Genomic DNA, 15,368 nt, shown 5'->3' with positions numbered 1-15,368 from the left:
GGGAGAGCAAGTAAAAGGGTGTGGCAAGTATTCTGTCAACAAATTAGTCATGCACAAATTGAGTGCAAATGAACGACATCTTCAACCATGTGGTGAAGACGAAAACAGAGCTAAAAAACACGGTTCAAACTCGCGGTACAGATCTAGGTCCTCAATTAAATGCACCGATCAGAAATACATTTGGCAATTACATTGGGTGCGGCACGGCGATTCAGTAACCCCTTCCCCCCCCCTCTGCGGAAGTGCTATTCTAGGTGAGACAACATGCGATCAGACACAGCCATCACAGTCAAATAGTCGTGGAAAATAACAAGTAAACGCGAAGCAGCCATAAGGATCGTAACGGATAAGCGCTTTTTCTTAAACCTATACAAGGCAGATTTCTTCCTTACTACAACAGAGCGGGGCACATGCAGCGACCCAACACATTATGTTTTTCGACCTGCGGACCAGCGCAGCCTCGCTTGGATTTTTGACCACAAGACGATCACATGCCCCATGCAACCTCTTCACAATTGGTTCTTCACAACAGCCAGTTAGAATCAATAATATGAAAACGGAGCCGGCGCATTCGGTCATCAACCTCAACAAGTCTCCGCACAGCGTCTCGTGGGAAGTACTCTCCATGACATCGCTGAGTAACTGAAGCACATGACCTTCATTTAGCTCTTGTAGGAGCAACTTTCCAGATTCGCTCACGAGGAAGCTGCGTGGCGTGACGACACCTAAATCAAGCGAATTCTCATAATCCCAGTCGTGTTTCCCAGTACGCAGCAACCGCGAGGGGTCGTCAGATGAAGGAACCACCCCACTACTGCTTGCAATACAGTGTAGCAGCTCGTACAGCAACGATACTAAACCAAAAAATGTGAAGGAATCCTCCGCCTTATTTCTCATGTCCTCAGCGAGTGTGCTGCCAATGCCGCACACCACCATCGCTTCTGCGTGCTTTGCATGCTCACGTGCAACACAGCTGAGTGCCAAAGAGGCCTGACGCATCACATGCCTCTCATCTTTATGCAAGCGGATCACCTCTGTGGCGAGATCAATGCCATCGCACTGGGCAAAGAGCTCAACGGCCTCTGCCCGAACGACTGAATCGACATCCATCACGTTACGCAGGCAACAAAACCCCCAGTGCTGTATAGAAGGATAATAAGAATATTCATCCATAATGTGAAGTAAAGTGAGAATGCCGTCGCACCTGTATATGGTCTCGCGGTTCAGTTTGTAGAGAGACACACGTGCGAGAACAATTACGGCGGCCAACACGATCTCCACGTCGTTTGCGTATTCATCAATGATTTCTAGAAGAATCCCAATTCCCCCCATAGAAGCGGCGTTCGGGAGATACTTTGTGTATTCATTGCTCGCCATCTCCCTAAGCGCTGTTTTTGTTATCTGTGGCGCGTGTGCAAAGGCGTGGAGCATGAGCACGATGCTGTTGAAATCCGTGTGAAATTCCTCCCAAACTGCGTCACTCGTGGGGGGATCCCCAGCAGATGACAACTTTGTTTTCTTAATTGTGTCACGCAGGTGCAACCGCTGAAAGTCTTCAAAGGGAATTATTTGATCACCAGCTCCAACGTTCAGGTTGGAATGCCCCCCTTCAACACGAAACAATTGACTGAGTGCATCCTCCCCTGTTCCCGAGTGCACGCTTCGCTCTGCCATGTCATTTGATGTATCCCCAATTGGTATGCGACATATGCCGAGGCGCATCGACTTAAAAAGGTCACGAACAATGGCGGTGGTGAATATGCCGTAGGCGCTAAAACCAACCTGATGTTGAATCCCTATAAAGTTCCCCTGCATATCAAAAATCGGGCCACCGCTGCTGTATTCCCACTCGAGATCAAAGAAATCATACTCACAATACTCGCTCTCTACACTCTTGACAACCACTACAACAGAGCGCCGCTCCTTGCCGTTGATGTGCGCGACAATAAGATGTGTGTCCCCCACCCGAACTGGTGGGAGATTTGACAGAAGGAGAGGGAGAGGAAGGGGCCTAATAGGGCTTCTTGAACTAATTCCTTTCAACGACCGCCAATTAGCGTTTCCACCAAACGACCCGCAGACGCTCATTTCCGATATGGAGCTATGAGGGCTATAAACCCTTTCGGAACTCTTTGCTTGGAATGTGGAGTTGTTGGATGACTGAAAATCTGTGAAAGAATCGAACGGATCCCCCGATGGAGGGGGACGCTGCGGCTTACCCGCTAGAGAAGATCTGCGAGAATAGAAAGCGGACTGGCGAGGGCAGTGTAACGATTTCATATTGCACACCGTGAAGGTGAAACCGAGCACCCCGTCTTCCTCATAGCCAAACGTGCTGGAAATGTTACTGTCGGCAAATGTATAGGGCCCGTTGTTTCTGCTTTCGGCATCGTGCGTGCCATACATCCCCCGCGGAGGCGGAGGCGGCGGTTGTGGATTGTGCTTCTTCGGTAAATTCGCGTTCACGTGCTGATAAAATACCTTGTCAGCACATACGGGTGCTTGTACAGACCAAATCGGGCGACCATGCCGTGCACTTGTCCCAACGACGGGTTGTTCCAAGAATGTAACACTCGAGCCTTGTGCCTCATCCCTGTTAGGAAAGACAAATGATGTGGTAAGCAGTACACCGCTACACTCAGCTTCTCGCTGTTCATCTCGTCCCTCGGGTCCGCCAACGTGCCGGCTCTTCGTATGGCCATTGTTGAGGAAAACTAATTGTTGCCGGTGATGACGCGGGAGACCCACGAGGATGGCAGAGCCCCGCCCATTAGACACTCGGCACACGGCATGCAAAAAATCCGTGATTTTCTCAACTACTGACAGTCCCTCCAATGACTTCCGAAAACGGTTTTGTTGTTCCTTAGTCTGGTCTGGTGTGGGCCTCATGTCTCCTACGCACGCCTCCTTCTAGACGGCCGATTCGGTTTGCACGTGTCCAAACGTAAATAAAACGGTGTAGATACAACTTGTAGGATGAGGACGAATGCAGCCCCCCCCCCCAAAAAAAAAAAAGGAAAAGAGTAGCAGCTCAGAGAATTGAAACGAAAAAATTAGAAGCTCACAAATTTGAAAGGGGAGGAGACAGGTGTTGGAGAAGCTGCTTGTGTAATCGGTGCTAGATGGCACCCAAACGAAAGAAAGTGAAGACTAAGGTAAAATGACGATAGAAGAAGTGTCACACCAAAATATATGCATAAATATATCGATTGATCAACTGGGATATGCAAGCGGTATGCATTTCCACGCACAAAGGAAAATTTTCACTTCCAAAGATTTCTGTTGTAGAGATAACGCAACAACATTACATACAGCAGCGCAGAGGAAAGAAGCATTAGTGACAAACCCTCACCCCTTCCCTCCCCCAGTGTTGGCTGTCGCGCCTCTTATTGCCCACCCCTCTTCATATTTCCCGTACCAATCACACTTAAGCAACAGCAGACGTTACAACTAGCAAAGGAAGAAGGGAGGGGAAGAAGGTGAGGTGTTCGTTAGGGAAAGATATATATAAATATACACCTCCTTACATCCGATGATACACCGCCAGCAACAACGATGACAGGTATGGGGAAAAACAAAACGGCTCCACGGGAATCCGTAACGCTGTTGCATGAAGACAAATCATGCCGCGCACGAATTAAAGGAGACAAGAGGGATAAATGAGAGTGTGCCCAAGAATAATTTTTTCACACAGCTAAAAGGCTGGGTAAAACCACGATCCTTTCAATTACTCCCCCCCCCCTTTGCAGCACTGTATAGATATGTGTAAGAAAAAACAAAAAAATCAGCAGGCGTTCGGTTTCTCTTTGCTTCCCAATTCCTGCAGTGATTATGGTCTCACAAGTTCACTCACTGAAAAACTTAGTGAAAGAGTGCGGAGCCCCGTAGAATGTGAAGTTGCAAGGCAGGATACCCCAACGACCATAGAATCGGCACTAAACAACAATGAGAGAATTAGCAAGAATAATGCAAACGCACACGACGAGAGAAAGTGAGAAAGTGATGGTGATGGTAAATTACTTCAGCGCCAATAACAGGCGACCGTAAGGGTTGCTGTTGTTTTTTTTTCAGTATTCGGTTATACACACGGAGCCCTTTGTACGCAAGATGCTAACTGACAAAAAAATCACTAGTAAATACACGATAGCATCAGCGACTGCTCCAACGGAGTCACCATTGTGCAATACGGACATCGCACGCCGTTTGACGACCCTCTGACTAGTCGCTGCGGCCGTTCTGCCAGTGCCATCATCGCGCGATATGAAATCACGTGACCACAGTTTAACAACTGCGCGGGATTGAACCCCGACTCAGCCCCAGTTGTGAGGGACGTCGGCGCTTCCTTATATTGCTCGGGAGTGATACCGTGCACACACGCGTCAATACAACGTCTGCGTGTTATCGGGCAGTAGCACATGGTTTTCTGGAACATCGGTTGCCACACAACAAATGAGTTTAGCAACCTAACGGGGTTCGCCGAATGGAAGCTCAGATTTTCCTTGGGATAAAGTAACGCGGATGTAGCGCGTCGTTGTAGCTCGTCTTGCTGCAACAAAATCGTGCTGGCGTGGGGAAGCTCCAAGATCACGGTATGCTGGGGTGCTGAAGGTTTCGGAGAGGCAGTGGGATCCTGGGATTGGGCCTCGTCCCCACTGGTTACAGCAGGATCGGTATCGGTGTTGCGACGATTGTTGTTTCGAGAGCCCGTCCAGCCTTGCAACATGCCGCGAAACCCGCTGATTATTGAGCGCCGCTGGGTACTGATAGCTGCGGCCGGTGACGCTGGTTGCTGCTGTGGAGGCGGCAGGCGAAAAGGGGTACCTTGCGGTGACTCGCTCATACTCGTGCGTTGCGAAGGACTACCTCCGAATGTCGTGATGAGGCCCCTTTCGCAGCAATCGTCAAGATTACGCAGCACCGGTGCACTAAGTGGATATATGAAGCGATAAAGCAGGCTCTCTGGTTGGGGAGTTGCATTGAAGGAAGATGCCGCTTGCTTCACATTATGTCCTTCCTGTTGAAGAAGCTCCTCAAGCTGTTTCAATTTCCCTACCTGATCAAGGAGGCTCATGAGAACGCTTTCTTGCCACACTAACGGCGTCGTGCATATCGGAACGGCTACCGCGGCCCCACCAGTACCACGACTATCCTCGACGAAACCGTACATGGGATCTGTTGGAACGCCAACACGAGAGTACGATCGCTGGTTGTCGCCCCACAAGCGCAGAAAGGGCGCCACACACCACAGCAGGCGTTCCTGTGCCTGTTTCCCACCGTGTGAGTTCCCATTCACTTGTGACTCCTCACAGGCACGCCTGTGCTCATTTCCCAGGGCTAACGGCATGTACCCAAGTGCCACGAGAATGTGACGGAAAGAAAGCAGCAGTGCGGACGGCCGCGCAGAATCACCACTGACCTGAGGATCACCATCACCCAGCGTGTGAGACTGATGAAACCCGTTCTCGACTGCAAGCCGCCATGCCACGGACGGATGACGACATAACGCTAAGGCGAACTCAGCGGCTCGCTGCAGTGTCAACGAAGTTGTGTCACCGTCTTCGCCCCCGTTAATCGTCATGTCTGACATTGTAGCCCGAGCCGCCGAAACCATCAGCGCCAGCTGTTGCAGTGCCGTAATAATCACGAGGTCTGACAGGAATACCTTCAGTCGCTGCATCACGAAAGCTACGAGTTGGACTTCATTCTGTTCCGTGGACGCAGTTGGCTCTCCTTGTTTCTCTCCTCCCTCCCCTCGACCCCGGATTCCTCCGCCAACGCCACCTTCCTCTGCGTTTCGCTGCTGTTGCAAGTATCTGTAGTCGTCTTCAGTCTCCTCTTCGCCGACATCTTCCCCTTCCTCAAGCATATCCTCATCCACCTCGTCTTCTTCCTCTCCTGCGCTGTCATTCACAAATATCCGGCCGTCATCTCCATCTCCATCTCCATCGTCGTCTTCGTCTTCCTCCACCTCATCGGCTTCCACATCTGCATGTATAAGATCTTCCATGCCTACATAATATTCGTGTTCCTCGAGATAATCTTGCTCCTCGTCTGGAGCCATATCGGTACCGGCATCTCTACTGGTGGCTTCCGCGAGTTCATCATCCTCTCCGTCTTCGACTTCCTCATTCAATTGCGAGGACCACAAGAAGGCAGCACTTCTGTGAAGCCGCACAACATCGCCGAGTTCCGGTGTTTCCTGAGTCTCGCGCATGTCACGATCCGGCGTCGGTTCCGCTTCTGGTGCAGAAACCGCTGGGAAAAACACCTTGCTCGATTGGCTCTCACTCTCCCTCGTTTGCTGCGTGTGCGGTATGGCTCCATTAGCATCTGCCTCTAGTAGCAGTGCCAATCCTTCAGCAGTCGTCATGACCGTCCTCGGAATATCTGCGGAGGAGATGCAAAGATTAACGATATTAACAATCCACTGAACGGTACGCGGGTAGGCGTCCGTTACCATTTGCAGTATGTCCACGCTTTCCTCCCGAAGTGAACACGGTCGCAGGACTCTGCAACGGATCTCCTGCGGCACAGCCACGCTTACTGGATGGCTGCTCCTCGTGGGATTCTTTTCACATGCAGCCGCCAATCCATTATAGCATCCCAGATCCATCTCCATCGTCGTTGTTAGCGGGACGCCGTCATACTGAAGCTGCCGAACCACCAAATCATCCACTACAGATTTTATCCCTCGTCTACCGCACTGCTGACCCGATCCGCGTGGGCCGCACGGAGCTCCCGACCACTGCGACTGGTGGTTAGGCATCGAATGAGCATGCGACCATGGCCCACAGTTCCGATCACCGCCATCCCCCTTAATTCCCTCGGTCGGATACGATGAAGCGCTGTTTCTAGGCGCGGGAGACGTTCGTGGATCCCAATTAGCCTCGTCTTCACCACCCGGGACACGAGCAAATTCCAACGGATCCCAGTTTATAAAGTGAGAAAGGTATCGACGAACACCGTCGCAACAGACACCTCTACTAGCTGATGGCTTCCTCTCTGCAGGGCTAATCGTATTCGGTTTGAGAGAATGGTCCGGAAACATCTTTTGATATGCCACGTGCACCTGCGAGGCTGCATCCGCCTGGTGGCGTATTTGTTTTAGTCGCTCGTTGATAAGTTCATCATACGCCTCAACTTCTCCCTGTAGTTCCTCGATGTACGCACCCACCGATTGCGCTGCAGAGGTGGTGCAATTGGCAGGAGAGCCCTCCGCATCGCTCCCCTTAGGTGTTGTGCCGAACTCACGGAGCAGTGCGGCGGTATTCCGGAGTTTACTCTCGAGTTCCAGCAAGTATTCTTGCAACTTCCCGTGCGGGCGAACGGAATAAGTGCAGCGGTCGTTTTGATGCTCCATGGATTTTGGGGGGGGGGGGGGTTCGAAAAACAAAAAAAAATGCACTAACCCTCTTCTGCCCCTCTCCCGTACCACCTTTCCTTCCCGCTAATATGAACAACCGGGTAGTTTACTGCCGCAGGGAAACAATAACTTGTATATAAGGGAACGAGTTTGCGCTCGTTATTATTTCTTCTTGTGCTCTCCTTGACTTACTACGATTAGTATTTGGGGAAATATATATATATATATATATATATATATATGACAGCAATCCGCTACTTCCTCACACTATGTCTGTTTTGTCCCTTAACCTTCACTAACTTCCCTCCTCTCCCCTTCTCTTTCTTTCCCTTTTTGTGTGACCCTGTTATTTGACAGCAGCAGGGGAAAGCCTGCAATAATGATAATAACACTCTCAGTGGACCACAGGAGTGTTTGCAGGTCAGGCAACAACTACTCAAAGACACTATCCCGGTAATGGCCGGAAGGAATTAAGAGGGAGAAAAACAGAACAGGAAAAGGCAGGAAAGATATATACACACAAACTGCAAGCGCAGACGGAGAGAAAGTAATAAGTTTCTGGCACCGCTCATTCTTCTTCAAAAACAGTTTTCGCGCAAACACACAGAGGAAACCGTACTTTGTTTACTTGAGTTCTTGTACAGTCACTACCTTTTACGTTTCTAAATATTTATTTACTCATCTATTTGCCGCAGTCCGCAAACGATATAGCGCAGGAAAAATAATAATAATAATGAAGGGGGGAAAAATAGGTGAAGAAAATGATCATGACCCAGGTTGGTGCCCGTCGCCTTTTTTGTTTTATGCTAAAACTCCCTACACGCCGTCCTCAACAAGCAAACAAGCACATCGTGTTACACCCTTAAGAGTACCAGCGCAAAAAAATAATGAATTAAGAAATTAGAACTGATAAAGTGCACTCATACGGCGTGACAGTGGCGCTTACAATGGATGCTAGTCATTAAGTGCGTGCTTTCCTTCTGCGATTTTTCTTTGTAGAAGAAGTTCATACCCGTCACCTCTATTTCACTACATACAACAACTCAACGCATTTCTCTCTACAGCATCCACACGGCCATTTGCACAGAAATACAAGACGGCTCGTCGGATGCTTACAGAACTCTAAAAATTCCTGAAACTAAAGAAAAAAAGGCAAGGTGGAAAGTGAGGGAGCGTATTCAATATTCTTCTTTACGCTGATACATACATAAGTAGACACAGTGAAGCAATACATATACCAGCGATGGCTCCCCTTGTAATGGTTTAAGATGAAGGAACCAGTAATCATTAAGAAGGAAAATGAATAAATAAATAGGTAAATGACAGGCACGATATTTTTCGAGTAAATGTGGCTTCGATGGTTGAAGAACGGTATTCTGCGATACGGTAATGCGATAAACCTGTTGCGTTGCAGGGCAAAGTGAGATGTGCGAGTAGATGAAAAATATCAACAATATCAACAGTATAACTTGTAACAATAAGGAAAAGGCAACTAACTAAACAAATAAAGCGTAGATATACGAATAAACACAGACATACACATACACATACACATACACATACACACACACACACATATATATATATATATATACATATATATGCATACTTTTTTTTTATTAAAAGCACCTCCCCTGATATCCTTTTTTCTCCCCTCCCCTCCTTCACTCTCCGTCCGCCTCCCCTCTGAATTTATTACACCAATTCCCACACTTCACAAGTTAAGGGTTAAACAGGAGGGGGGTGGATCGAAGGAATCCACCAGCAAGGGAAAAAAACGTAAAGAAAAACTCAATCTTGATGGACGAGTAAAAACTTCAACGCACAAAATAACATTAACACATCCACTTCCCCTTCTTCCTTCATTGGACACATAATTTTTTTTAAAAAGCTTCGTTTCTATTATGTCTGTTTTTCATTTAAATTATTTTACCCCCTCCACTATCACCCCCTCAACCTCCAACACATGATACGCGATTGCCGCTGGTAGGCGGGAGGGACAATACAAAAAAAAAAGAGGGGATAAAATTAAACAAAAGATCAAAGAAAATAAATGCACACGAACGCGTGTAAAACAACACACCAGAGCGACTGCTCCCGCCACTTCACTGTCGGGCCACATTCGCATACATGCGCGTAAGTTCTGCATCAGAATGGGGCCAAAGAAGTCAATTTGCAGGCAAATTAAGGAGGCAAAAAATAAAACAGCGTCAAGAAAGGATTAAAACAACAACACGATAACGGAAGTTACAACAGTAAAGAAATAAAAATGACGACAATACTGTAAACGATGAAAAAACGCTGAAAGGAGGACTAACGGGCACTTCGCCTGATAATTTGCGCCGGCCGATCCCGCAACGTGTAGTGCAGCTCAGTAACCACAGCTGGTGGTAGCGGGTCCTTTTCCACGAGCACAATTGCATGCTCCACCCCGGCAAACACTCGTACGCCTTGGCATCCTTCCATCGACAGGTTGTCCCTGGATAACTCTGGAGGTATATTCCTCAGGTCGTTAAACGACTCGCTGACGTACACGCCCTTCTGGTGCTCCATCACGCCGGAAAACCTGAACTCACGGGAGCGAGTGAGTACAAGGGCAAAATACTTCCCCAATGTGGCCTCCATCACATCATCGAGCACATGCGTTGGAAGGAGAATGCGGCTTCCTGTAGCAGAAAGCTGAGCCCTTCCATTGGCGCCCCACACATACAGCTTGCCTTCATCGGTGATGGCGTAACTCCCAAAGGGTCCGCATCCAATTTTTGTAGCGAAAGCGGAAAGCAACACCTTCACAGGAGTGATGCGGTCATCTTCTCCACCGTAACCAAGTCGTCCACAAGCACCAATGCCCCATGCGTAAATTTCCCCCGCAGCGTTCAACGCCATTGCATGCCAAGCCCCAGCTGCCACGGCTACGATGTTGGAAAGACTTGGCACTTCCACTGGCATAAGGATACTGGCAGTGCTATCGTTTCCTAACGACTCCATTACAAGGTTGTCTGGTATCTCCGGTGGCAGCGGCAAGTCGCCCACGCCACAACACTCAATGTTGCCCCAGCTGTAAACGCAACCAGTTGCACTCAGCGCCAGAGCAAAAAAACAACCACACGCCACTTGGACGATCATCTTATCGGCAAGCCATCCAATTTCTTGAGGTTCAGCAATGCGTGGGTTCTCTATAGGACTAACACCGAGTCCACACTGACCGTACACGTTGCTTCCCCACGTAAAGACACGCTGGGTATCGCTGAGTGCCGCCGAGAAGCAAATCCCGGCGCTAACTTGCACGATCGCTGAGGAACTAAGACTGGTTATTTTGGTGGCATGCCGCACAACGGGCACCCTATCGTGAGTGAAATCCCGCACTTTACTGAGGTCAATGCCGAGTTGTCCCCATCCACCCATTCCCATTGCATAACACACGCCGCGTCTATTCAATATGATGGAAAAGCCCTGTCCCAAAGCAGCAGTTAAGAGTCCCTCCTTTACCCCAATGACTGAAATCGCACTGTGAACCCCCCGGTGTGGCAGCCCTAGTATAAGCATGGAAAGGTTCTTGGGTAAGCTAAGGGAGAAGTTGTGGCACGACCCACTTGTCAGCCATAGTGATATGTAGTTGTCCATGATGGGAACACCTCGTATCATCCGCAAGCCGTGCCCCAGTCCTACACCAACGCCCAACCCCGTTCCGTATGCTACGACTTCTCCCGTTTCTAAAAGCAGCAACGTATGGTGTCGCCCACACGACGCCGATATCACCTTATGGCGTAGTGGAAGGTCGAGTTGACGAAAGGTTGTAACTATGACTTCACCGGGGACTCCGCATTGGCCGCCTTGGTTATCTCCACAGGCGTACGCGAGGCCGCTGGAGGTTACCAAACATGTGTGGAAACTGCCGCACGCAACCTCAACCACAGCTGATTTAAGCCCCTTGACTTCCTTTGGTAAGCTGACGTTTTCCTCGTCACCGTGCCCCAGTCGGCCACCCTCCCCTAGACCCCAGCTATAAGCACGGCCTTCACTGCTAAACGCAAAGGCATGCCACGGTCCCATCCGTATGTGGCTTATCGACTTGGAACTCAACGAACGAATTTTAACAGGTTGCACGACGGTACCCCTCTCTTCGCCATCCACAATCACTCTTTTCAAATGATTCGGGGGCAACGTCTTCCACGTCGATTCCTCCTCGCCAAGGAGAAGGGTGTAGCCCCAGCCGTATACTTCACCACGCTCTGAAAGGGCCAAAACGGTATAGTTGCCGCAAGCAACCTCCACAATTCTCTCAGCCGCCACACGGCGTTTGCGTGGTGTTGCACAGCACGCTCCCCTTACCTCAGGAGTACATTGGGCGTAATCGTTTGCCCCCCACATAACACCTCCCCTTTGCTAGAAAGTGCAGCAAAAAATGCATGCCCTCCCTTGACGTCCACAATCATCTCATTCCAATTGAATTGCCGGAGATCAATTTGTGCGGTCGAAATAGGCACGCCATGTTCAGTGCAGGAGAGAAGTGGCATCACCTGTGGGTCCGGAACGCCAAGTTCACCCCACATGCCACCACCCATTGTAAGGACAGCACCGCGGACGCCTAGCCACACGGAGGTCATGGAGGAGCATCCTATGCGAATCGGTTTATCCAAACCACCAATGATAAACGGCGTAATGACGTTGTTCCGAGTACCCGTCCCCAGTTCACCGTTGCGACAAAGGCCCCAACCCAAGACGACACCGTCTTCGTTGACGAACCGGCGCAAAAGCCAATGTACGTCCTCCGAGACGTCGGGAACGTCCAGGAAAGCGCGCTCCAGAGGAACTACTTCACGAGGTTCGTGCATTTCAGTGTTTGCCTTCTGTTTACGGTGTAGCACAGAGCTAAAGTATTCTCCCCACTGCTCCCCTGATTGGTGTATTACTTTCTTCCGGCCACCTCTCTCCCCGCTTCAGTGCAAGACCTGTTACTACTCACGCGGGATTGGATAGATCGCAAGTGTTTGAAATGTGGGGAAAAGATAACAAATTTGCATACAAAAACGACGAAGGGAGGGAAAAAAGAAAAGACCTGCAGAATTATGAGTTGTCCAAGAAAGCTTACCCACGTTGTCGTACAGTCACGTTACCCCTCGCGGCAGGTAACACTCATGGTAAAAAGTGAGTACAGATACGCACCAACCAAAATGCACGTGAGTGCTGAATGGTATGACCGCTTGCATTTCGGTCCTTTTTCCGACTCATCGCTCCCAGTCCCTCCTTCAAACTACACACATACAAACGTACGCCGTTTCTTGGGGGAAACGCATGTGTTCCATTTGTGAAATAGCCGGCTCCAAAACAGAACATCGCAAGAAGATCGGAGCAAAACGACAACACAGTGAGAAGCTACAGCAGTTAGCGACCGGCCCACGTAGTCGCTCATGCATTCATAGAAACCTACACGTGCACCACGAAACCTCGGCATATTAGGTGAATATTTTAAAACAGTTGAAAAAATAGAGGACCTTGTGATGTTCGTTTGGGCTCGTACCTGTTGACGTCCCCCCCCCCTCCCTGGTGCGCCTCACACAAATGCGTTGAGGTCTCGTGCGCATACTCCCCATCCCCATCCTCCTTCAGCGTCCAGTAATCTCGTCTACTACATAACGTAGCGCAAGATCATTTCGATCCCTCTTTTGGAGCCAAACGTGTCGGGGCAATGTGTATATCGATGCAGCGGGACTCACCGCTTTCGTTATATGTGTTGATCTGGAAAGTCCCCCGCATTACACCTGACGTCCCGTACAGAGACAAGCCGCTTTCGTAGAAGTGCGACCCTCCTGGTGGCAAGAGAGGCACATTCCCCGCTAAACCGGGGCCAATCACCTCCGTAACAGCTTCCTTCTCCTCGTCGAAAATAACCAGGTGTCGAGAAAGCAGTTGAGCGTGCCATTTCTTCTCGTTTTTCTCTGGTCCATAGTTCCGGATAAATACAAAGTAGCGAAATATATGCTGGATGTTCGTACCGCTGTCGTCACCGGAAACGATGGATTCACAATCCCCTTCTACAGGGTGAACCTTCATGTGTTCGTCATCGTCCTCCGCACTGTTGTAAGTTCTCGAAAGGACGTACTCTGTGCGCAGTTCCACCTCAAGATGATCGGTTACCGTGATCGTCCTCGTGGGGATAACGTTACACACCACGCCGTAATCTTCCTCGTTGAGTATCCTCTTGCGCTCAAGGGTTTCATTGATGTTGCCTTTGCCCACGGACGCCGCCATGCAAAGCATCGCATCCCTCATCAATGGGAACTTAAACCTCACACGTATGTTCGTTGGATAGAGTGGTTCTGGGGGCATCATGTGCCGATATGGGGGTATCTTAAACAAATCCAAGCATACAAGTACGCGTCGCGATATTTTTCGCACCTTTTGACTTACAGAACTCTCAATGTACACCGACCCTTCCCCGACATGAAAGCCGTCAGTCACTTGGTCCTCATCATCTTCGATGCCGTTTTCGCACCCGTTACCACCATTTGCTTGATCCTCTTTCACCCCAGGTGACACGGGCTTGCTTGTTTCACCAACTACCTTCACGGAATCCATCACAACAGCCCTCCTAATCCCCGAAGATGTCGTCGTCCCACTTCCCTTTGGCTCCTTCTGTTCATTCTGCGAACGCTCAGTTTCATCCATACTTCGTTCGACCTTGGAACTACCTGTGGCAGTGGTAACCTCGGCAAAACGCCGCAACATGTCAAATGCGCCAACAAGCCGTTGTGCGGGTTCATCGCACGAGATACCGGAGATGCTGGGCCGGGAGAACATGGACCGAGCTACCTGCTGAGCTGTTTCGCCATACCCAGCGGCAGCAAAATCATTCATATTCAGTGCGCGCCCAAACACAGCGAAACAAATTTCCTCCTGTTTCCCATATCTGACTGCGCTTCTTTGCAAGTGCTTCAGTATCCTCCTATAGGCGCAGCAAGTGACAGACATTTATGGGTACACTCCCGCAGTTGTTCCCTTGCCGTACTTATTTTCTTCTCGCCCCGCTTTACACTTGCTTCCGTAAAGCTGCGCTCGATGTTGACGTGGAGGAGGGGAGGTTGTGAAGATGTTAACAACCCTGAAAGGAAGAAAGAGGAACGTGACAGTGGAGTTGGTGACACGTTTCGAGCGCAGGAGGCGAAGAGGGAAGTTTCACCCGCACCTCCTTCTTAACTTTTTCTACCAGTCCTTCACGGGTGAAGCAAAAGACGCTCCAAAGAAAGAATAACATGTTGGTGAACATCATGGCGAATGTACGGGGGTAGGAGGAGAAAGGAGAAAGGAAGCCGTTGCGATGCCAGCTCTCACAGGTTTTCTAGGACACGCGCGTAAACATATCGAAAAATGCATTTGACATTTCTTCTTTAGGTAGGGAATAGCAATTGAAAAGTGATGAAAAAGCAAGAACATGTAGATAAATATGTTTTTTTAACCGGAAATGGTGGTTGGGCAGCAGCCCCCGCCCCCGAGATCAACCCTTTGTTTCATGTAGGAACAAAGGAGGGTAGGAAACACACAAAAAAAAAACATGCGTACTCGAACAGCAAATATGACAAGAGAGGACCGGCGCAATACCTTACATAAAACAAAAACAAGGGAAGTAAAAGGATAAAGGAATCCCCCGCTCCCCTATGCCGCGTATCCGAGCAACCAACAGAGTACAACACCTCAATGCAAGATATAACCACGCTTTTAAAACATACGAGTGCGTTGCCACCCGAGGAGCATGGGCAAGAATGCTTCCCACATGCATCACACTTTTTACAAAAGATGAGGAAAACCGGGATTACTAAACATAAATGATAAAACATTCACCCCACATAAACGCTTAAGAGGGGTCACAGAAAAGGAATCAAGAGGGATAAACGGAAAGGTAATAAGCAGCATTTCTACGACGCTCAAAGCATTGAAGCACTTAATAACATAGGCGAAAAAATTTTTAAAGTGTTATATGAGACACTTTCGCACTATGCACATGAGT

General features: G+C 49.3%; 5 protein-coding genes across 5 annotated transcripts; all 5 read right to left on the bottom strand.

The window, feature by feature from the left end:
• Positions 1–366: 366 nt before the first annotated feature.
• TbgDal_VII1210 (hypothetical protein, conserved) lies at positions 367–2,889 on the bottom strand (the record flags this gene model as incomplete). Its single annotated transcript, XM_011776128.1, has 1 exon — positions 367–2,889. One exon carries the CDS (start codon positions 2,887–2,889, stop codon positions 367–369), a length of 2,523 nt encoding a protein of 840 aa, XP_011774430.1.
• A 1,240-nt stretch (positions 2,890–4,129) lies between these two features.
• Positions 4,130–7,360, bottom strand: TbgDal_VII1200 (hypothetical protein, conserved; the record flags this gene model as incomplete). Its single annotated transcript, XM_011776127.1, has 1 exon — positions 4,130–7,360. The coding sequence occupies one exon, from the start codon at positions 7,358–7,360 to the stop codon at positions 4,130–4,132; it is 3,231 nt and encodes a 1,076-aa protein (XP_011774429.1).
• A 2,316-nt stretch (positions 7,361–9,676) lies between these two features.
• TbgDal_VII1190 (regulator of chromosome condensation, putative) lies at positions 9,677–12,198 on the bottom strand (the record flags this gene model as incomplete). The annotated part of the gene is given in 2 exon segments (XM_011776126.1): positions 9,677–11,732; positions 11,738–12,198. Coding segments are annotated over 2 exon segments (2,517 nt in total).
• An 814-nt stretch (positions 12,199–13,012) lies between these two features.
• TbgDal_VII1180 (hypothetical protein, conserved) lies at positions 13,013–14,335 on the bottom strand (the record flags this gene model as incomplete). The annotated part of the gene is made up of 1 exon (XM_011776125.1): positions 13,013–14,335. The coding sequence occupies one exon, from the start codon at positions 14,333–14,335 to the stop codon at positions 13,013–13,015; it is 1,323 nt and encodes a 440-aa protein (XP_011774427.1).
• Positions 14,336–14,871: 536 nt separating this feature from the next.
• TbgDal_VII1170 (hypothetical protein, unlikely) lies at positions 14,872–15,198 on the bottom strand (the record flags this gene model as incomplete). Its single annotated transcript, XM_011776124.1, has 1 exon — positions 14,872–15,198. The coding sequence occupies one exon, from the start codon at positions 15,196–15,198 to the stop codon at positions 14,872–14,874; it is 327 nt and encodes a 108-aa protein (XP_011774426.1).
• Between the last annotated feature and the right edge of the window lie 170 nt (positions 15,199–15,368).

Source organism: Trypanosoma brucei, chromosome 7 (assembly GCF_000210295.1).
Source record: "Trypanosoma brucei gambiense DAL972 chromosome 7, complete sequence".
NCBI classification, from domain to species: Eukaryota; Euglenozoa; class Kinetoplastea; order Trypanosomatida; family Trypanosomatidae; genus Trypanosoma; species Trypanosoma brucei.
Note: the sequence above shows the minus strand (reverse complement) of the source record. Positions and strands in the feature narration are given on the sequence as shown.